The 24,542-nt window shown below is 40.4% G+C and overlaps 1 protein-coding gene across 1 annotated transcript in view; it reads right to left on the reverse strand.

Moving 5' to 3' along the window:
* Window positions 1–572: 572 nt before the first annotated feature.
* STARD5 (StAR related lipid transfer domain containing 5) overlaps window positions 573–24,542 on the reverse strand; it is a 30,663-nt gene continuing 6,693 nt past the window's right edge. Inside the window, exons 3-7 of the mRNA XM_089676406.1 lie at window positions 20,275–20,324; window positions 14,926–15,058; window positions 8,213–8,330; window positions 6,298–6,391; window positions 573–977 (exon numbers count right to left, since the gene is read on the reverse strand). Coding sequence (XP_089532532.1) covers window positions 830–977; window positions 6,298–6,391; window positions 8,213–8,330; window positions 14,926–15,058; window positions 20,275–20,324 — 543 coding nt within the window. The 3' untranslated portion in view covers window positions 573–829. The remainder of the gene's footprint in view (window positions 978–6,297; window positions 6,392–8,212; window positions 8,331–14,925; window positions 15,059–20,274; window positions 20,325–24,542) is intronic.

Raw genomic sequence — 24,542 nt, forward strand, 5'->3', positions numbered from 1 at the left:
GCAATGGTTTGCTCTCAGACACATCAAGGATGTTTGAATGCCATTGGAAGTACAAAAAACAGGCAATGGACAAGTTACAAACAAAGGCTGGCCAAACATGACCTGATGAAAGCAGGCAGGGAGCGATAACCAGCACTTAGGATCCTCATTAGATAACATAATACAATTCAGAAATTTACCAACATACTGGAAATTAATTTGGGACCAAACATTTCTTTTTACAGCACACACATGTCCCTTTCATCCATTAGCAAATCCGGAAGGAATTTCTCGGCGGAGTAGAAATCCCCCCCATCATTCTTAGTCATATACCTGCACCTTCCCATGAGCACCATAACAAGAGAATTATTATTATTATACAGGATTTATATAGCACCAACAGTTTGCTCAGCGCTTTACAATATAAAGGGAGACAATACAGTAACAATACAGTTCAATACAAGAGGGAAAGAAGGGCCCTGCTCCTTGGAGCTTACAATCTAGGAGATAATAGGTTTTTGTGTTAGAGTTCATAAAAATATCTACACTTTGACAGCCCATTTAACACAACTGAATAAATGCAAAACACAATATATAAAATATGTTTTTAATTTTATCAGTGTTTCTTTTGGAATTATGTTGAACAGATACTCTTAATAAAAAAAATGTATAAACTATGTGGGTAAAAATAAATATGCATAGAAATTCTTGAATAACAAGTGCCACTGTGTCACAATGGAGTAGTGCAGGAATTCTTATACAGGGTGTGATATTTTTTTTCTTTGCATCATTCAACTCACCCCGGCTTGTGCAACACTATACTTTGTTTTCTAATAGGCCATGCTATGTGTCATACATGTAATGTTTTAACAGCCTTTGCTAGATTGCTGTAAAACTGAGTCATGCTGTATGGAAAAAAAGACTCCACCACAGATTTGGGAAGGTAGCCACTAAGATCCGTCTGGAAGAAACTCAAAACTTGTGTTTTCTCTGGCTCTCTGAAATAAATATAAAGAAAAAAATAAGTACATGGAAATAATAATGTATAATGCATCATATCATGTATACCATCAAATGTCAGCAACAGTTTGGTGCAGATTGACTAACTGGTTACTGTAGAATACCACATACTGCAGTTTTTGCTTAGTTAAAGTATATGTCAAACCAACATTTTTCATTTTCTTTGTAGAGTAGGGAATAGTTAAAACCGTGTCACTTTTTAGTTGCCATTATTACCCCATTTGAGAGATATCCCTTTATTCCAATCTCGTAAAAACCCAAGAGGAAGTGACAGGACATCTCTCCACAATGAGGTAAATCCCCTAGACAGTTGTCACCAGAACAAGTGTCCCTACTGGAATTTTTCCCCTCTATTTCTGTTCTGATCACAACTTAAAATTTTGGATTTTCTACCCCATCTTCACCTTTTTGCATTTCCCATGGGCTATACATAACTCATACTGCACTTTATTATTTATTGTGTTATACTCCTAATTTTCTTGCTTATATTTCTGAAAGTTGATATGTGCCTAATCAATATGATAGCCCCTAACTTCTACCTCCAGATTGCCTACCTTGCTCATGTGGATGCTGCTACCCTCGTTGATCGAGGGGTACCTGCAATTGTGACTACTGTTAGGATTGTTCTTTTAGGTTATATTTTCTTTTGAGCCAGGTAATGCCCAAAGGCTTTGTTTTGTAGAGTATTTTTCTAAAAACCAATAAAAACAATTTTGAAAAAAAAAATAATTGAGGGTGGGGGGGGGGGGATTTTCCCCCTTTTTAGTCCCAGTGACACTTCTAGTCTAGTCAACAGTGGTCACCAGGAGAGTGAGTTTCCTCAGCGGGACACAGGCAACCTATCTAAAACTTTTTTTGGCTTCAGATACACTTTAATAAAGTGAGCCCACGCAGGGCAAGACCTTCACAGATGCATATACTTACCTCTGTATTACTCTGACACTGCTCTGCTCAGTTGCTGTGACTGAAAGAAAGGCCCCGTATAAGATCTGAGACTTTGGAGTTGTAGCCTACACTGGCCCCTTGACCTTCCCATGTGTCAGCACTGATTGGGACAGAACTATCACACGGAGTGAGTGACATGCTCATTAATTCCAGGTATTTCCTTCACATCCTCGCACTGAATGAAACATGAGGTGAGCAAGAACTGCCACTTGGGGTGAGGAGGTTAAAGTAAATCTGCTGCTATGTATTGAATGAGCAAGGCACGTATTTACTTTAAATTAAAAAAATAAACGCTTAGAGTATATCCTCAGATTCCTGACCTCCAGAAGAGAAACGTCCTCCAAACTGTAGCTCAGAGGCTGGATTTAGACCTTTACTTGCCTTTATCTGGCCCTTGGGGCACTATTCCACCAACTGACACCAATGATGGGACACTATTGATGGTGAACTATTCTTCCCTTTGATAAAAGAAATGGGGCGCTATTGCTCCCAAAAAACCAATGATGGTGCATTGTTTATGCCCACTGATGTCGGAGCATTTTGTAATCCCACTGGCCACAATCTGGTCCTCACTAAAGCCTGAAGGACAGTAAACTGGCCCTTTGTGTAGAAAGTTTGGAGACCCCTGACCACCATCATAGATGTTCACACTAAAATAGCACCTAGATAGGTGCTAGGTTAAGTAAATTGAGTTCTGAGCACCAATTTAATCAGTTGAGATGCTTGTGAGGGTGTTCTGTGTCTCACTGGTTGCAGGTGTGACTGCTTCCCCCTGCTTTCAGGAGGATTTTGGAGAATAGTGAGTTGGGAGAGCCAAAATCAGCAGCTGAATATTTATGCAGTCCCAGCCAATCCCTGAGAGGGTGCTCAGATGGTGGCGGGGAGGGAGCATAAATAGGTTGAAGCCTTGAACAGAGGGGTTCTTATCCAGGAGGAGGAGATCCCATTGTTTATGGAGTCCCAGTAAAGCTTAGCCCATTATTGGCTGGTGCAAGGACTGTGCTCAGAATCTTTAGGAGGAAGATAAGTGTCCTCAAGTTACTACTTAACATTAATAGAGTATTAAAAGTGAGTTATGGGTTTAAAAAAAAAAAAAAACTTATATTCACCTAGGTGGGTGAAGCTGCATCTGTACTCTGCCACTTCTAAGACTGAGAACTGAGTGATCAACGAGCGATGATAGCTCAGTTTTCAGTCTTCACTGAGCAGAGAGCCAGTGACTGTCAATCACTGGCTCTCTGCTCTGCTCTTCCAGCACTCATTAGAGCATCGGACTGTGGAGTGGGAGGGAATGGCTGGCTCAGGCTCTCTGTGGATTGCTGAAAGGCTGAGGCAGCTGCTGCTCCAGGTATCAGGATGGATCCTGAATTTATAGCCGGGGTCTTTCGTGAGTCTGGACCAGCTGAGTTAGGTCAGTCTGGACCTAACAAACTTATACAAAGGTGTATATCATCATCCAAAAAACATTAGTGTTTTAAATAAATAATTATAGTGTCCAAACATAAATTAGTGTCCAAAAAATATATATCTTCAGTGACTTGAACCAATTGTGAAAAATCCACCACCAAAGGAGATTAAATGAACTCACCAGAGCTAATGGCTGGTCAGATTATAAACCAGCAACAGCGCTTGTGCTCTGGGAGCAATGAACCCGATGTCCAAATAGATATGGTGAGGTTTCAGATACTTCCAGATAATAATAATCACAGACAAACAACTTTGCAGCCCAAGCTCTTATGATGAATAATGGTGCAGTTTCCTTATACCTTTTTTATTAAAGAGATAAATGAAAAAAACGTATTGCACCATTATGTTCTCTTTTTTGTCCCTGAGTGTACTGCATGCTCTCATGGAGGTATGAGAAAGAGTGGAGAAGTTCATCATAAGAGCTTGGGCTGCAAAGTTGTTTGTCTGTGATTATTATTATCTGGAAGTATCTGAAACATCACCATATCTATTTGGACATCGGGTTCATTGCTCCCAGAGCACAAGCGTTGTTGCTGGTTTATAATCTGACCAGCCATTAGCTCTGGTGAGTTCATTTAATCTCCTTTGGTGGTGGATTTTTCACAATTGGTTCAAGTCACTGAAGATATATATTTTTTGGACACTAGTTTATGTTTTGACACTATAATTATTTATTTAAAACACTAATGTTTTTTGGATGATGATATACACCTTTGTATAAGTTTGTTATTAGCGCATACCTTTTAATTAGGATTACTGTTGCCAAAATTTATTTTGGGTGAGATATGCTGCTGACATTTTGGTGTTTTTTGTAAGTGGCGCTTTTTTCTTTTTTAATTTGGTATAGGAAAAGTTTACCCAAAATAGCTTTGGCTGTACTTCTCCTTTAATAAAAATGCCACTTTATAGCTATTGCAAAAACTAGTATTTTAAATTATGACCAAAAAAAAAATTCCAGGTTCATAAAGTTTAAATAGCTTGTATTATAGTAAATGTTAAATGTGCAGAGTGCAGCAAATCAGTAGTTGCACAATCTGACAATACTGTACTTTGCATATAAAACTGGAAATTGCAATGCTAAGCTTATACATTTCTGTAAAAAGATATATATATATATATATATTGGGCCAAAGGGTTGATTGTACAGGGTAAAAAGGGGTTTTTCCTGTCACACACTATAGAAAACTTACATTTTTATTTGCAAATTGCTCAAAGCAAACTACACACACGGACAAAGGAAGGCTCAAAATGTGCATCCATGTACCCCCAAAAACAAGTTCTGTTAGATTCAAATGCAACATCATAAGAGTATATTTGTAAATTTAGTTGGGCAATGACAGTTACAAGCCAGGTTCTGGGCTACATCAATATGGAGAAGGAGACGTTGCCTTTTGATCTTACTCTCTACTAAAATACTGATTTTGTGCTACAATATTCTCCTCTGGTCAGCAGAGGGAGAGTCAGAGCCAAGATCAAGACATTTATGCAGAGCTCTAAGAATGCTGGGAGTTGTGGTTTGAGATGACAACTATATAATGGGAGGAATAGACTCTTTACAATACAGGTCCCAATATGTGTGTTGGGAGGAGTGGAACAATGATTTTTATTAAGATGCCCAGGAACGTTTTTCCTTTTGGCAGTGAGGGAACTGAAGAGAGCACACTTGCTGCATGCTGAACACACTGCTGAGAGGCCAGACCAGTCAGCACCAAGCCTGAGATCTGGGATTGGAGAACAGGGCATCCTCTCACCCTCTGCTTGCCACCGCTGAATCTCCTGAAGCATTCTGTGGAGAGACTGAGGGGGCCCACCTTCTGCAGCGAGAGAACACAGGCACACCACAGGGATTGGTGAGAGGGCACTGTCATTATTCACACTGCTAGCAGGGACTGAGTTACTGGAGGCAGGACACTGAATATACAGCACCCATACTGCACTCTATATATACTGCAATTATTCCAAACCTAGACTGCACCTTTACCAACCCTATATCGTATTATACTGAACTTTTACCGCATCTGAACCACATCTACCTAGCACATGTGCTGAGACTATATCATACCTATACTGCATGAGGGTTAACTGGGACTGTTGTTAAGTGCACTGACCCTCTTAAAGAGCCCCAATGATAGCCGGCAGAAAAACATCTCCAAGGACTTCCCCTCCCATATTAATTATCCTGCAATCTCCTTTTGTTTCCCTGGTCCCTCTGTTACCATCCTCCTTTTCTTTTGGTCAGTGCATACCCATGTCAGTCTTGGACTAGCATCGGTGCCAAACATGTTCTGTATAGTTCCAGCACTCAGTAGATTAAACTTTACTACTGCTCACTGCTGCACTTGAGGTGGCCTTGCTACTGCTTATGCTGAGCTGGATGCCAAATGTCATCTTATGCCTAATTCTTACTGTTAATCACTTTGTAGGCTAAGTTGCGTTTTGTACCATTGTTAATCCATTTTATGCTTGCCTAGTTACCAATCATATTGGGTGACAATATACTAAATTTGCCATAACCACCTGGTTTGGTCCCTGTTTTCTTTGTTATAGCACCACTATTGGGTACTCAGTATTACTTTCAGTTATTTCCTGTTATATTGTCTGTTTGTACACTCAACCTTATGCTGACGTTGAGAAGGTCGAGGCAAAGAACAGAAGACCCATTCTATCGAGCGGCTCCTATGGGGATAGCGCTACAGTCTGAGTGCATCATTATCTTCCACATGTCTATATGTTGTGCATCTTTGACCAAAGCACTGAAGAACTGTATGTTCTGGAGTTGGATTTTGCCCCAAGTGGCAGGTTTGGTCTTTGTTTTCCTTAGCACTTCTTTTAATTGAAGATAATGTAGTATACAATAACTCATGTTAGCAGTCATGCCATCCTTACCCAGGTACAGGAACACAAAAGCAGCCACAAGGATGGTTAAAGCCTCTAACAAAGTGCCGCTGGGGAGTACAGCTTTGATGTTCAACATTTGTTGCTAAAATAAAAACAGAACAAAAAGGATAATTTTTATCAGCGTTTTCCAATCTTTAGTTGGTCATGCACCACCATCAAGACTAAGGATGAGTTAGTTTCAGAAAATCTGCTCCTCCATCAATATCTAGATTAGTGTTCCTCAACCTTTTTTTTAGTCAAAGCACCATTTAAAATTATGTATAATCTCGGGGCACCTCATTTTAAGTAAAAAGTAAAAAACTAAACTAAAAGTTTTACATAATGCAGCAGAATCTACACTCAACATCAGAGGTGATTTATTTTACACTGACTACTGACGAGTATTCCAGTATTTATCTTCTCTGTCAGCTTCTCTGTATAATGTAGATAATATAACCCCAGTGCTGACAGAGAGGGGTCAAAGTGGGGTAAAAAAGGATGCTGTACAAGCATCTGATGTGCTCCTTATCAACTGATGCTGCTGGCTGGCCCCTACTGTGCCCAAGCTTGTAATGCTACACAAATAAAACCTGTGGTTTTGTGTAACAAAAGAGGACAGGCTTGTTGACAATTTTTGTGCAAAAATGCAGCAATTTTCTTTATAAAAAAAAACTGCCACAGACTCTGGCCCAGTGTAACCTGTCATATGGAATATGAGCTGCCAGCGGACAGACAGCGCATATCCATCTCCCTGCTTGTGCAGTAATTATGCTACATGAGCAGAGCCTGTAGGGTTAATATACCTCCTCCCTGCATCCCTCTCTGAGCTGAGCATGAGGAGGGGAGTCAGAGAAATTGGTGCTCCATGTTCTCTGTGCTGTCAGACATGGCAGAACAGAGAACTGATCACTCCTACATATCACAGAGGCTTTTAATTAGGAGCAGCATCTGTTCAATTTATTCATGTTTAGAAGAGTGGTGCAAGCTTGTGTTTGCACCACTTTTTGTTAATTCTCCCCAGAGAATTAGACAAAGAGGTCAGTCCTGACCTTCAGAGTAGTCTCCCCATCCTCAGTTTGTCTTACTGACAGCACACTGCAGCTGCATCTCCCATCCTCAGTCTTCTTGATTATAAATCATATGTGTGTGCCTAACCTTGGCCTGTGTAATGCAAATTAATTTGATCTGCCAGTCAGGCTGTCTTTGACATCTTATCAATTTCAGATGTCACTGAATTATTTAGAGGTGCTAAAGTTACCTTCATGTCAGCCAGTTAGCAGGTCCATGAACAATTCATACACATGAATTCCCCCTTTGTGACATGCAGCATCTGTTCAAGAGACTGCTCTCTCCAAAATGTTTTTTTGGACTGTTCAGTCTACACTTCCAGTAGTAGTTTAAACTGGCACATTCCTTCCAGTGGCTGATCACTAGACTGAACAAAACATCGCACAGTCAATATTCACAATTCTTTGTTGGCTACCAGACAGTAGAAGGTAGGATGTTTATCTAAATTGTGGACCAAAAGGGGTTGATTTATTAGAACTAGACAGTGCAAACTCTAGTGCAGCTCTGCATGGAAACCAATCAGCTTCCAGTTTTGTTTTTGTCAAAACTTCTGAACAAGCTGAAGCTAGAAGCTAATTGGCTACCATGCACAGCTGTACCAGATGTTGCAGTCTCCAGTTTTAGTAAATCAACACCAAAGTGACCTCTACTATGGGCTCCATCCAGTCTTCTTTGTCAAAAAAGTCCTAAAATCTACCATCCTGTACATGTACTAGTAACCCCATGTAACCCTAGTGGTATGGCTTCCCAATCTTTAGAGAACACAACAGCATATAATACTTTGGTAATACACTGTTATAACTTGTCAATGAAGTCCCTATTGTTGCTGAGCAGTTATTTATCCACAGGTACTCACCATTAGATGCTATAGAACCATCTTCATAACTCTTGATCAGTACTACATCTACAAAGTCTCTAGGTGCGATAATGCCCATTGCTGCAGATGGGGTTACAGTTCGGCAGATCGAGATATCCTGTTAAAGAAACAATAACTATAATATCGAAAGACAGGCATTTATACTGTTTTTCAATGATTGACCAAAACACTGGGCAAGAAAAATATATATGAAAAATAACCTGGCACTTCTTTTGAACAATTATAAATTATTAAGAGGATAAAATTAGAGAATTATATGTGAGAAGTTGGGTGAATTAGGCAGCATTATAACACACCATGTTTAAAAATTGGTAACAATAGTCAAGGTAAGAAAATCAAATTGCTGACCACAATAAATATTCAACATAGTTGAGGCAATGTTCCAATTATTTCTACAGCTCAAATTGTCCATAAACATTGATTGATTACTATGGAAAGTAGCAACATTTTAGATTTAATATGTAAATATGTATGTATGTTATATGTAAAAGGAATTGATTGGTTGGACTGGTTTTGACTCTGCAAATGTATGTGGTCCCAGCATGATAACTTGTCTCCAGTGCATCATTGTGTAAGGCCGGATCTGTTACAATCCATCCTCTCAATATTCAGGAGAAGCAGCTGGATCTTCCAGAGAACCTCATATTTCTGAGTCATTGTAAAAGGAAACCTGCAAGTCCTAAACACTGACTGAGCCAGCAATAGTCACAATGGCCAGCACCATGTACTGATAATCCTCAAAAGCAATCCATTTGGAGCATCTGGGTTCTAGGTTTATTGGATTAAATGAGCCTCAACTTCCGTTCAAGTCCATATTAGGTCTCCTTTCTGAGCTAATCATTACTATCACTGTTCAACAGTCAGATCCCAGAGCTTCACTAATGGATTACTGAATTGAAGAGAGAATTGCTTATTGACAGCTGGAGGTGGGGTTTGGGGCCAAGATGGACAATAGCACAGGTCATTGCAAGTACCACAATACTCTTACCCTTCAGCAGTATTGTTAAAGTAGTTGTAAAACCCTACCTTAGCAAACAGTCCATTAATGGTCATCTTTGCAGGTTACAAAGTTCAAAATAAGAAAACTGCTTGATTTATAGCTTTTTTTCATATGGTTACGGGACCACAATTTCCATGCACACTATAACACTGTTCAGCGGACGGGCATGCAACTGGGCATGCTCTTGTATCACTGCTGGAAGTGATGTATCCTGCTTGGGCATGTTTCCGAGATAAATTATATATACAGTGAAGGAAATAACTGCTCCACACCGATGACAGCTCATTACTCTGCATACCCACCTGTCCGATGTTACACCGTACCACGGTTTTATGCATTTCTTTTACCTCAGTAATGTGAGTGTTCCTACCTTTGATCCTTAATAAAGTGTTATGCTGCACTTAGAGGCACTTCTTCTCCTTCTCTCATCCTACAGAGTCTGCTACAGTACTTTTTGGGAGCATTGCCCTTAGTGCCATACGGCCCCCCCCATTACAGTCATCCTCAACATCACCATCATCATTATTACCATCACCTAACACCAGGATAGCCCAGGCCTTTGAGCTAATTTGTGCTGATCACCTCTTTCCATTTTTTTGAATGTTTGCCCACTCACAAAGAAATGATCAGTCTAAAAATTGAATGGTAGGTGTATTGGAACACTGAGAGACAGAATAGAAACAACAAATTCAAAAGAAATGCATGTCTAACAAATGATGCACTGATTTGCATGTTCATGAGGGAAATAAGTATTTGATCCCCTTCACAAAACATGACTTAGTACTTGGTGGCAAATCACAGAGGTCAAACATTTCCTGTAGTTGGCCACCAGGTTTGCACACATCTCAGGAGGGATTTTGGCCGACTCCTCTTGGCAGATCCTCTTCAAATCATTAAGGTTTGGTGGCTGACGTTTGGCAACTTGAACTTTCAGCTCCCTCCACATATTTTCAATTGGATTAAGGTCTGGAGACTGGCTAGGACACTCCAGGAACTTAATGTGCTTCTTCTTGAGCCACTCCTTTGTTGCCTTGGCCGTGTGTTTTGGGTCATTGTCATGCTGGATCACCCATCTACAACCCATTTACAATGCCCTGGCTGAGGGAAGAAAGTTCTCACCAAAGATTTGACGGTACATTGCCCCGTCCATCATTCCTTTGATGCGGTGCAGTTGTCCTGTCCCCTTAGTAGAAAAACACCCCCAAAGCAGAATGTTTCCACCACCATGTTTGACAGTTGGGATGGTGTTCTTGGGGTCATAGGCAGCATTCCTCCTCCTCCAAACACAGCGAGTTGAGTTGCTGCCAAAGAGCTCGATTTTGGTCTCATCTGACCACAACACTTTCAACCAGTCCTCCTCTGCATCATTCAGATGTTCAGTAGCAAACTTCAAATGGGCCTGGACATGTGCTTTCTTGAGCAAAGGGACCTTGCGGGCACTGCAGGATTTCAATCCTTGTCTGCGTAGTGTGTTACCAATTGTTTTCTTAGTGACTGTGGTCCCAGCTGCCTGGAGATCATTGACAAGATCCTCACGTGTAGTTCCGGGATGATTCCTCACTGTTCTCATGATCATTGACACTCCACGAGGTGAGATCTTGCATGGTGCACCAGACCTAGGTAAACTGACAGTTGTTTTGTGTTTCTTCCATTTGCGAATGATTGCACCAACTGTTGTCACCTTCTCACCAAGCTGCTTGGCGATAGTTTGGTAGTCCAGTCCAGCCTTGTGTAGGTCTACAATCTTGTTCCTGACATCCTTGGACAGCTCTTTGGTCTTTGCCGTGGTGGAGAGTTTTGAATCTGATTGTTTGATTGCTCCTGTGGACAGGTGTCTTTTATACAGGTAACAAAATGAGATTAGCAGCACTCCCTTTAAGAGACTGCTTCTAATAGCTTGTTACCTGTATAAAACACACCTGGTAGCCAGAAATCCTGCTGAATGATAGGGCATCAAATACGTATTTCCCTCATGAACATGTAAATCAGTGCATAATTTGTTAGACATGCATTTCTTTTGAATGTTTTGTTGCTACGTTACAATGCACCTACCATTCGATTTTTAGACTGATCATTTCTTTGTGAGTGGGCAAACATTCAAAATCAGCAGGGGATCAAATACTTATTTCCTTCACGTTTAGATGCCTTAAAGCATGTCACATAATTTCTGTCAATGCCACAAGACCATGCCCAGTTACACACCCACCAGCTGAAAGTGTCATGATGTGCATGACAGTTTCTGGGTGCCGACAAAGCCATCTCAATAGCAGCAGAATGACAATGTTAGCCCAGGAGCAGAAATGTAGAGTAAACTCAATAAAATGGCCTGATCACAAGGTAATTTCTATGCTAACAAATAGATTGATATAAATGAGCATAATAGGAATGTGACAGAACAGAAAAATCAAATATTTCCATTGGGCACAAGAGCAGTGAGTTCTCATTGATACTGGGAGACGATTCCTGTAGACATTGACTTCTCACACAGAGTGAAACACATTGGAGGGGTTTGCATACTCTGATGGATCAGGGTATTGGAAGATGTCATAAAAATGTATTGAGGCTTTTATTTCATGAGCATCTCCTTTTCTCACCTTTGGGGCTTGGTATGGATAGTATGAAAGAGGAACATAACTACAATTTTCTCATTTTCTCATTTTACCTTGTCCACTGAGTTGTCTAGTCAACCTAGTCACCCTCCCAATGAATCCAGTGTTGTATGCTGTAATCCATTCCACCATCACACCCCATGTCTTCTCTTCTTTTGTTATCAGGAGGCCCTCTGCCTCTTTCTGCTGGCCCCCAGTTGATGTACCATGTTACATGCGCAGTGAGTGTTGGATATTTCCTATCACTTGCACAGTGTGGCGTTTAGTGCCCAAATCTCCCAGGATGCGTTATGTGAGTATCCCTATGGGCAACTGGGGCCAGGTCATTCTCACATTGGCAACAAAGGTGGGAGCTCCTAGTATTCAAAATATTATATACTGGATACTTGTATTGTATACTATATACAATTTGTAAAAAATTATATTCTATGTGCAAATGTAGTAAGAGGGGAGGAGGGTGGGAATCAACATTACAGCAAAGAAGAGTGAAGGTCGGCTATAATGGAACCTTACTAAAGCCTTTTTCATATTTGCCTACCGGCACAGTTTAAGGTGGATCTTCACTGCATCTGAGCTCCACAAACCAAAAACACTATTTAATTCATTTTTAATATTCAAATTAAACTCCCCCATCCATCCATGTCTCCATGCTTTATTTTGTTGAGAAATCGCTTTGAAAAACACCCCCTATCATTTCTGGCCGAGGCCATCTTGAGTAAGGGTAAATGATTCATGTAGCATTTACTTCCTGGAATCTATCTGTCCTTATCTGAAGCATGCATACAGGAGGGTGTTCTTGGCTAAGAAACCCCTCCTCCTTTCCTGAAGACTCCTGGGAAGTATGACATCATTTGCCTAGGCAAGAAACCAGAAAGTAACTGATGTAAAAAAAAAAAAGTTTAAACAAGTAAATATGATATAATTTCTTTTGTATTTACTAATGCTAGCAGCAAAAGGATTAAATATAATCAATGTTGATTGGGAGGGTGAAGTTCCACTTTAACTTTTAGAATGTGACAGGTCAACTTTAAGCTTTAACATGTTTTCTGGATTTAGTAAGCCCTGCATGAAAGTTGATCCATCCAATGCACAACACAGTAAATGAAATGCCTTACTACTTCATTAAATACTCATGCAGAACAAACCCAGTAATTGCCATACAGCAGTACTACAGTCTCAAATTTAGTTATGGTTGACATCTTTACTGAAATATGATTATTAGCAGGACCTACAACTCATGGGGCTCCCGGGCAATAGGGGATCATGGGGCCCCTATGTCCTTGCCCAAACTCAAAAAAGCCTATGAAAAAGGTACCAGGGGCATCTCAAGAGGCCCCCTACTAACCCCGGGCCCTCGGGCAGTGCCCGAGTTTCCAAATGGTCAGTCCACCCCTGATTATTAGCAATATGTCTTACATGTTAACATTTTACTGTTATAGTTTTAAGCAGTTTTAGTGACTATATGAAGTGAATTCTGATTACTTTCTAGTATGTATGTGGAAAGAGAAATGATAAATTATGTGTGGAATGTAGAATATGACTGGGTCTCCTGACCTTATGGGCCCAGGCACCCAATACATCTGCTGCACCTATACCTTAGTTGTCAAACATTTGGTTTTTTAGGAATCCAAACTTTTGTATGTAGCATACTCCTAGTTTAGCTAGGGGGAGCTAGAATCTTGTCAGTAGGGAAGGCTGAGTAGCAAGCTGGGTGTGCAAGCCAGAAGGTCAAATCCTGCTCAGGAGCTGACAGGCTCTGCAGTCCAGCCACTCTGGAATTTCCCCCTGCTCTAGGGCTTTTTGGAGGAAGGCTCTAGGGACAGTGAGTGGATCTGAGGAGTGGCTGGCTGCACTCTTGAGGGGGTCTAGCCAATCCTCGACAGGAAGTTGGCAAGGGGCTGGACACCCTTAAAAGTGTTAGAGCCTGCTCAGTTGGAGGAGAGTTCGGGTGCAAGGTAGACAGGAAGAAGGAAGGAGGCTGTGAGGAGGCCCAGTGGGATGTGGCCTACCTGAACTGTCCTTTGTGTTTGCCGGCAGCTTCTGCACATGAGAGGGAGAGCTCTGTTCATCATCTTCATCATCATCTCTACAGTGACTGTGCTTGTGAACTACAACAACCCACGGCCCTCTTGTGGGTGCGTTACACAACATTCTTGACTCCCTACAGTCTTATTTCTGCCCACAACACTCCACTGAAACTACCCAATAAAACTCGCTAATGACCTCTCAACTGCTAAAACCAATGTCCATTACTCCATACTCTTAGACCTTTCCGTTGCCTCTGACACAGTCGACCACCCACTCCTCCTCAATAAACTCCACTCTCGTGACTCTGCTCTTTCCTGGTTCTTCTCCTATCTCAGGGAACCTTCTGTGTCACCTACAACTCTATCTCCTGTGCTGCTCTTCATCTTTCTGTTAGGGTACCCCAAGGCTCTGTCCTTGGGCCCCTCTTATTATTATTATACAGTATTTATATAGCGCCAAAAGGTTTGCTCAGCGCTGTACATTATAGGGGGGACAGTACATGAGACAATACAGTAACAAAACAATACACGAGGGGTTCGAGGGCCCTGCTCTTTCAAGTTTACAATCTAGGATCCTATTCCCCTTTACACCACCAATAGAGACACCTTTGGACAAAACCATTGTCAGTGTGGGGAGAGGGTAATCTTAGACTAGCAGATTTAAAATAACTTGACTAACAAATTAAAGCCAAGATCCAGCTAACACTTATTAATAAGTTACAGCAACAGTTTTTTTTAAGGTTTTACATAAATGAATAAAAAGCGGACCATTGTAAGCATGCCTGTCAGTGTCAAATGGTTTTTCTGAACCCTCTAACTGCCACTTTTGCTGGACAGTTCGGCCTGCTAAAGAAAATGAAAAACAACAGACTTACTAGCCAGATCACCTGTTAAAAATAAATGAAAGCAGCATAAAAGAAGAAAGTGAATGGAGCCACCATATCTAAGAATTGGTAAACTGCAATATAATAAATTCTTTTTATTGGGTTTAATACTGCTTTAAGCATAACATACAATGTATCATGATCCCTCCTTTATTAAAAAAGATATATCTACCTCAGTTATGGTTTCCAAAAGTTGAAAATCATCCACATTGCTGTCCCATTTGACTCTCAATCCACCCGCCTCTGGTTTTAAACATTGCCAAACATCTTCTGGCTTTCCAGCCACAATGCCTTCACCTTTGTATCTGAATACAGAAACCTATGGTTATTTAAAAAACATTTCCAGCATAATAACATTATTGTATTGTCAACATTATAGTTTATAGTATGCAAGGATCAGTAACACTGTCAACTGAAGCTGATATAGATATCAGATAATATATTACAGTAAAGCCAGAATGTCTTTCATTGCACCAGTTTGAAATATTTCAGTAATTACATGGAATTACCCTTTCTCAATATCTACAGAACAGAAGCATGTAAGGATTTGAAATATTTGCTAAATTCCCTGTAAATAAATATATATTTACCTAGAACAAATATTTTCAGTAACAAAACTGTAGTGGCTGGGTGGGCTTTGTATAGAGAGTGGGGTTTTTATAAAACACTTTAATCCTTTGGAGAATTTTTTTTTTTTAATTTAAATATTTTATTGCTTTCAAATCACCATATTAAATGTACAAAAGCTAATAAAACAGACAGTATACATTACACATTTCTGTCATAACACTCCCCAGAAATAACCTTACTCTCGGTGACCTTTTACCCCTCCCCTTTCCTACCCCCCCTCTTTGATTATGTATTTTTAACTTCATTCTAGAAATCCTGAACCTTAGCTATTACTGGTATTGTACTGTACTATACTTATCCCCTTTCCCTTCTTTTTCTTATTTCACATATTCTAGGTATACCTCTGAATTTTTAAACTGTACCCACTTTTCCCAACTTGTACGAAATACCTCCAATGGAGAATTTTTGATACAAGATTTATATTATAATAAAAAATGTTTTTTTTGCTGACTGAAGCCCACCATTCTGCCGGCTTACCATTGAGATGACCGAGGACTGCAACATCCCAAATCATCTCTAGGGTCTAAGAAACTGGTAGCAATGAGTAATTTGTCACTTCCGGTTTCAGTCTGTGAAAGCATTCATTCAAACCATTCTGACCCGATACTTTTAAGGGAAGAGAAGAGATCTGGGGTCTAATAGATAGATCATTCTATAAAGAGAACCTGTCACTGCCCATCCTATCACAAGAGATGTTGTTTCGTTTGATAGCAATAAAGTTGATACAAATGTTTACATAGACAGTGTAAAAAAAAAAAAATAAAATAAAAGGAAAAAAAAAAAATTTAAAGCACCTCTGTCGCCACCATACAAAGGCGAACATATACGTAGGTTGTGCATGCATACTGTATATAAACGGTGTTTGCATTACACATGTGAAGTATTGCCACAAACAGTATGGCGAGAGCAATAATTCTAGCACCAGGCCTCCTGCATAGAGCTAAACTGGTAACCTGCAAAGACTTATGGAGATTTTGTATACCATAATTTGGCACCGTTCCATGTGCAATCTTAAAGCATGGCATGTTAGGTACTGTATCTATTTACTCGGAATAAATTAATCTTTTATATTTTACCAAACAATTGGGTATTATATCGTGTCTTTGTACATTAAAATTCAATAAAGTGTATTTAAAAAAAAAAAAAAGTGTTTAAAACTGCTGTGTAAATACCTTGTGACATAAAAATTTACAACACCCACCATGTTGTTCTCTAGGGTCTCTATCTATCTATCTATCTATCTATCTATCTATCTATCTATCTATCTATCTATCTATCTATCTATCAATTAGGGTTCTAAGTAAGTTTCTAGCAAAAAAAAGTAGATTTTTACATGTATGTGAGAAGTGTCACAATTGGCCCAGTGCTGAAGTGGTTAAAAGTTGTTACTAAAGAAAATTTTCCAATGATTGTTGATCCCACGGATATGTGTTTTATACAGTCACCAAGAATCAAGATATAAAAAGTATTGACCAATCTACATTTCAGTGTATAACTGATTATATACGCTCACCAGCTACTTTATTAGGTACACCTTGCTAACCCACATGGAAGAAAAATATATTTTAAATATATTTTAAAAATATTCTTCCCAAATATATTGACATATATTTGAAATGCTACAATTTTGACCATATTCAATATATTTCAATAAATAAATACATTAAAAAATATATTCTTAAGTTTGTTTTTAACATATAAAAGAGTCATTTTAACATATATTTTTACATATATTTGTAAATGCATTCCAAAAATGTAGATTTGTATTTTTAAAGACATACAGTATATTTTAAATGTATTTGTAAAAATATTTTTCATATATTTTGTAATAAAAACATATTTCAACATTCAGTGTGTATATATATATATATATATATATATATATATATATATATATATTTATTGAAATATATTGAATATGGTTAAAATTGTAGCATTTCAAATATATGGCAATATATTTGGGAAGAATATTTTTTAAAAATATATTTCAAATATATTTTTCTTCCATATGGGAATACCGGATTGGACCCCCTTTTGTCTTCACAACTGCCTCAATTCTTTGTGGCATAGATTCAACAAGGTGTAACATTCCTCGGAGATTTTGATTCATATTAACATGATAGCACTCACTGGATATTTTCTCTTTTTTGGACCATTCTCTGTAAACCCTAGAGATGGTTGTGCGTGAAAATCCCAGGAGATCAGCAGTTTTTGAAATACTCAGAATAGCCTATCTGGCACCAACAACCAGGGCACATTCAAAGTCACTTAAATCCCCTTTCCTTCCCATTCTGATGCTTAGTTTGAACTTCAGCAAGTCGTCTTCACCACATCTAGATGCCTAAATGCATTGAGTTGCTGTCATGTGATTGGCTGATTAGCAATTTGTGTTACCAAGCAATTGAACAGGTTTACCTAATAGAGTGGCCGGTGAGTGTATAATAACTCTTAGTGCAATTAATTCTTGTATAAATGTGCAGTCAACAGTTTTATTATTAGTCTATATAGTAAAAGTTTGAATAATAAAGTACAAAAACATCTCTATGTCTTCTGTGAGAAAACTCCTAATGCCACCACCGTTCACTCAATGTGCTCACCTGGATTCATTGCCCTATGTAGCAAATAGATCGCCATGCACTTTCCCCTATTCCAGGGGCCTCAGCTTTAATCTCTTCAATTGGTCACTAATGCAACACTAAGAACAAGCACCTGCAATGGCTCCTCAGCTCAAGAGGTGTTTCACCTTATAAAATACACTTGATTAAAATCCTTAAAAATGTATCAAAAAGATCAAAAAGCCACTCACAAAGACTGTGCACTGCTATCCTCAGTGCACAATAGTAGGAGCGCCCCCTTACAGCCTGGGGATCGGCATCACCTCACCGGGCAGCTCCGGGTCACGGGCAGTGGCTGTGTTTTTGGACTTTATTATTCCCAATTTGATTATATGGACTAATAATAACACGGACGGTGGCACGTTTTTAGTTTGTCACTGTGACATGGTTTAGATGGCCTGGCACCATCTTGCTACACCTAAACCCATGCAAGTACACCCATAGCATGTGGTTTTACTGCTTGTGTTTTTTGAATGAAAAGTGAGTGGGCAATTGGCTATACATGTATTTTATACTATATTAAACGGTTTTACCCTATGGAAGATCTCTTTTATGTCTTCACTTTGATCTCAATGTGAGTGGGCTATATCACATTTATACATGCCTGGAGGGGACCGTGTTGCCTTAAATGCATATCAGTGAAGGGGATATCACCTCTTTTGGAAGGATATCATAGGGAGAGGGGAATCCTACCGTGAAGAATCCTTTTGTGATCCTACAATCGCTTTGGCCCTTTTGGGTCACAGCAAGGAGGTGAGGGGGCAATTCAGCCGTTTAAGGATTATTTCCCATTGGTTGTTATGCACATCCACCCTATCACCTGCACGTTTGAAAAATCCTTGGATCACTTGGTGTTTTTGCAGCTTTGAACTTTTTATATATGTGTCTATTTTATATTTTTGATGTGTACATTTTTTATATATTGTACATTTATCAATTCATTTGAATTTTGTGTATATTTTGCATCACTATTTGAAATTGAAGGATGATGAAGTTTTATGTTGTCACCAGAAGTTTTGATGATGATATAAAATGTACAGCGCTGAGCGAACTGTTGGCGCTTTATAAATACTGTATAATAATAATAGCACACACAGAGGAGCTTCATCCCTTTATAGGGATTCACGGATTTGCCACTTTGTTTGTTTTTTAATTTTATTTATTTATTTTTTCTATTCTTTGGCATTTCAGTCACTGTGAATTGGGTGCTTTGTGTGTGATATTGGTCACACATGAGGGATTTGTGAATATCATTTTTTTGGTTTATTTTCACAATTATCCAGTCCCATTTGGACTGTTTTTGTTCATCACTATGTCTTATCAAGTCACCATGTTTAATCACTTTTTGGCTGTCACTATAGATCCCTGAGTGGATCAGTTCACTTTGTTCACTTTATTCCAGGTTTCTGGATTGATTTTATTTCATTTGGTTTACACCATTTTGTTCAATCACATTTTTGGGTATGCTATAGATCCCAGAGTGGATCAGTTCACATTTTATTCACAGGTAATTGTCATGTATGTAAATATATTGATTTATTTATAATAAAGTTTATTGAAGTTAAGCGCTGCACCAGTTTAATTAATATTGTCTATTATTCATATTGTTAATGATTGGGTGCTGGCAGCTCCCCACCCTAGGTAGCATTTAAGAGCGCAGGAGGATTACACCTTAATAAAATGCAGCATTTTATCACAGATCACTGCATTGCAGCTCCAGGCTGCGTTGCAGTGTAAATAGGACACCCAGAAAACAATTGTTTCCAGAATATTCCAGCAGTCACTGTCCTTCTAGTGCAGAAAAATGCCAGTCATGGCACTAGGTGTGAAATGGCTCTTCTAACTCTAAGTAAGCCTTCAAGTTTCTTAGGGATCCTCCACTTTTATCAACACCTGAGAGGTTCACTCTTCTACTGAATCTACTTAAAAATGAATGTCTGAGTCCCTATTTATAAGATTTTGTTTCTTTCTTGTCTCAGGGACCACATTAGAAGAGAGACAAAATCTACCCAATGGCTACAGAAAGAGCAATAAAAGCCCACCAGATTCTGACCCTTCCCTACTCTGCACACAGACTGAAACATGTTAGGGTCGGGGTGATGCTTGAAAGAGAACAGCTCTACTGCTGAGAGCAAACACTGTACATAATGTATGACAATGGGAATTCATAAACTGCTGGGAAAGCAGATCTCAAATAGATTACCAGTTAACTTGCTAATCATCATAAAAATGTATTAATAATTAAATACTGTAAACATTTTGGCTTTATTACTTACAAGTTGCCCGTGAACTCCGATGAAGGTCTCCAATATACAGCTACATCACCCTGCACAGTAAACAGAAAATAAACTGTCAGCACATTTATCTCAGAACTTGTATTTCAATTTGCAGAAATGATTTCAGTTAATATATTCATATAGTTAACCATCAACCTTAAATCCCAAAGATGTGCAAGAATAGGTGAGTGACACAAAAATGCTTTCCATTTATATTGTTCTTTAATGATCCTGCTCCACCTGGGAAAGTACCTAAGTGCTCGTTCCCACTAGAGGTTGAGGGGTGGTAAAACTCTGTGGTTGGGATGCTTTTTGCCTCCCCCCATCCTTTAGCTGCCAAGGCAGTGGCTGGTGATGTACACATGCTGCAGCTGCAATGCTTTGATTCACAGCAAGAATTATACCCCCTGCTGCTGTTCAAGTAAATGGGGCTGCTCTGCAAGCACACAATTTCAGCATGCTAGTGCGGGGTACAGGTGGTTAAAGCAGGCAGTGAGGAGGCAATACAACCCCACCTCACTGCCTTTTAATGTTCTCTAAAATGTGATCAGAACATGGATCACTATTCAGAGATCAAAGCATGTGTGAACAAGCCATAAGGATGTTTTAGGCTTAGTTTGCATGTATGATTGTGGGGCAGTAAAAATATGCAATTGAGCTGTGATTTTACATCCCCCTTAAGCTGAAAAGGCAGCCAGACACATGCCACATCCTTGATGATTTGCTTCATGGCACAGCAAAAATGATATCACTTGTCAAGTTCAGTGTGCAATACCACCGTGGAATGTGGCATATTCAAGTTAATGAAGCTGTGCTGCAACCGCGACACAAATGCTAGGCTAGTGGTTGCTGTATGGTGTTCCCATACAAGCAGTCCGTTCATCTGTCAAAAGGTGATACTATCAGAAGGTGATACTGCCTATCAGCTGCACCAGCACCACTCTGTGAAAAGCAATCCACTGCTGATCGCTCTTCACAAACCAACACAGGTATAAACAAGCCCTTAGATCAGTGGTTGTCAACTTACAAGGTGTAGGGGGCCTTCTCTTGCTTTTCCCCTCTGTGATGTGATGTGCAAAGTACAAACAAATGGCAACCAACCCAACCTATAACTGGCCTTTACAGCAAGGAGCACATGAAAGGGTGACGCATATCAAAAAAACAACAAAAATTCTCAGCTCACTTACCTGCCAGCCGGCAACAAAGCGAATTAACCCTGTCTAACAGTTCACAGTGAAACCAGGGGTTGATGTATAAAGTGCTTTCTCTTCAATACCAGCATATGAGGAGTGTGGATGTGCCAGAACTTTCTTTTTGGATGAAGGGGGCCTCAACTGTGGCTCCTGAGAGCTCAAAGGAGCTGCACATAATATTCAATATACAGTACACTATATTGCCAAAAGTATTGGGTCAGCCCTCCAAATCATTGGATTCAGGTGTTCCAATCACCTCCATGGACACAGGTGTATACAATCAAGCCCCTAGGCATGCAGACTGCTTCTACAAACATTTGTGAAAGAAAGGGTCGCTCTCAGGAGCTCAGTGAGTTCAAGCGTGGTACTGTGATAGGTTGCCATCTGTGCAATAAGTCCATCCGTGAAATTTCCTTGCTACTAAATATTCCACGATCAGTTGTTAGTGGTATTATAACAAAGTGGAAGCAACTGGAAACAACAACAACTCAGCCACCAAGTGGTAGGCCATGTAAAATGACAGAGCGGGGTCAGCACATGCTAAAGCACACAGTGCGCCGAAGTCACCAACTGTCTGCATTGTCCATAACTAAAGACCTCCAAACTTGGTGTGGCCTTCATCTTCGCACAGAAACAGTGCGTAGAGAGCATCGGAAGCAGTGGTGTAAAGCATGCCGCCACTGGACTCTAGAGCAGTGGAGACCTGTGCTCTGGAGTGATGAATCACGCTTCTCTGTCTGGCAATCCGATGGACATGTCTGGGTTTGGTGGTTGTCAGGAGAACAGTACTTGCCTGACTGCAAGTGTAAAGTTTGGTGGAGGGAGGATTATGGTGTGGGGTTGTTTTTCAGGGGTTGGGCTTGGCCCCCTACTTCCAGTGAAGGGAACTCTTAAGGAGTCAGCATAGGTGCTTGATTTTATACACCTGTGACCATGGAGGTGATTGGAACACCTGAATCCAATGATTTGGAGGGTGGGCCCAAGACATTTTGGATAATTTCATGCTCCCAACTTTGTGGGAACAGTTTGGGGATGGCCCCTTCCTGTTCCAACATGACTGCGCACTAGTGCACAAAGCAAGGTCCATAAAGACATGGATGAGCGAGTTTGGGTAGGAACACCTTTGGGATGAATTAAATCGGAGACTGCAAGCCAGGCCTTCTCTTCCGACATCAATGCCTGACATCACAAATGTACTTTTGGACACACTGCTAAACCTTGTGGACAGCCTTCCCAGAAGAATAGAAGCTGTTATAGATGCAAAGGGCGGGGCCAACTCAGTATTGAACCCCATGGACTAAGACTGGGATGCCATTAAAGTTCATGTGCGTGTAAAGGCAGGAGTCTCAATACATTTGGCACTATGGTGTATAACAGAAGACTGAAGGACACTTCAGACATAACAGAGGAGATGATTAGAGACTGCAGACATGCAACAGGGGAGGTTTGCGACTGAGGACACCATGCAGGAGACAGAGAGAGACTGGAGACATGCTACATAAACTGCTAGATCACAAACACTTCCACTGCTGACTGCTGGGGTCTGCACAGGTCTGCATGTGGCACTCGGACTGCAGGTTGAGCACCAGGGCCTTACATAATGGGATTTTATACAGATGCTAAAAACATTTCTGTATAATACCTAATAAAGAGACCTGTACAGTCATTTAAAGAGTTAGACCATCTAAAACTGATATTTTGGTTTTTGGTAGATGCTGATGAGTTAAATACCAACTCTGGGAAATAGGAAAAATCTACCCTTGTAGTGGGGTCCCCACACTGCAAGGGTTAAATGCTTATTATGTCTGGGGGGTACAGAAACAGGTCGAATTACGTTTCTAACCCCCGTTCTGACCGGCTCTTGTCCTCTTCTACCCATATGCTTCGGTCTGTAGGCAGCCCCTCTGCGTCATTGTGTCTTGTGGAACCCTGCATTGTATGCAGAGAAAGGAGGATCATGACTGCAGCCTGGAGTGCCTTAGAGGGCCCTTTGCAGGGCTGGTGGCACTGCTGGAGGATGCCTACAAGAGTGAGGAGACCAGGTCTTTTTCTGACACTTTTGTTGACAATCAGTAATTTTTGCTAGAAAATTAGTTAGAACCCCAAACAATATATATGTTTCTAAAGCAGAGGCCCTAGAGAATAAAATGGGGGGTTTTGCAATTTTTTTGTCACACGGTGTTTGCACAGCTGTTTTTCAAACGCAATTTTATTTGAGAAAACTACACCTTTTTAATATTAATGCAAAAAAACCCCACAATATATAACCCTTTTTTGGAATGTATAAAAGATGATGTTATGCCGAGTAAATAGATACCAAACATGTCATGCTTTAAAATTGAGCACACCTGTGCAATGACAACAAACAACGTAGATTTTACTATTCATAGGTGACACTTTAAAAACCTTGGTCTGACATTCACAGTGATACCTCACGTGTACGTGCAGGACTGACGCATGCATTCGGCCTTTGTGCACAAGGACAGGCACAAGGCACTTTATCCACTTGGTAACCACGCTATAGCTGAATGATGGCTACGGTGCAGTTACCCAGTTGTGAGAGGATGTCATATGAAGTCCTCCCAGAAAGCGCCCTCCTGTGCGCCCCAGGGCTGATCTCCTACTGCGATTCTGGCGATCTCCTACGGACACAGCTGATCACGTGATGAGGTAAAAGGCCAATCACAGCAGCCTTTTACCATGTGATCAGCTGTGTCCAATGACACAGCAGATCACAGAGCAAATACAGTTGCTGGTTATCGGCAGCACTTTCCTCATGCTGTCACAGCGTGGGGAAACTACTGCCAATAACCGGCAATTGTCAGAAAACAGATTGGCACTGATAATCAGTGCCTTGATTATCAGTGCCCACCAGTGCCACCCACCTGTGCCCAGCAGTGCCACCCACAACTGCCAAGCAGTGCCACTCACCTGTGCCCATCAGTGCCCAGCAGTGCCACCCACCTGCCAATAACTGGGAGCTGTCACAGAGGAGATTGGCACTGTTCATCAGGGCACTGATGATCAGTGCTCTGCAGTGCCGCCCAGAAGTGCTAACCACCAGTGCCACCCATC

This window comes from Staurois parvus, unplaced genomic scaffold, assembly GCF_062004578.1.
Source record: "Staurois parvus isolate SC_StPar_1 unplaced genomic scaffold, SC_StPar_1.0 ptg000168l, whole genome shotgun sequence".
NCBI classification, from domain to species: domain Eukaryota; kingdom Metazoa; phylum Chordata; class Amphibia; order Anura; family Ranidae; genus Staurois; species Staurois parvus.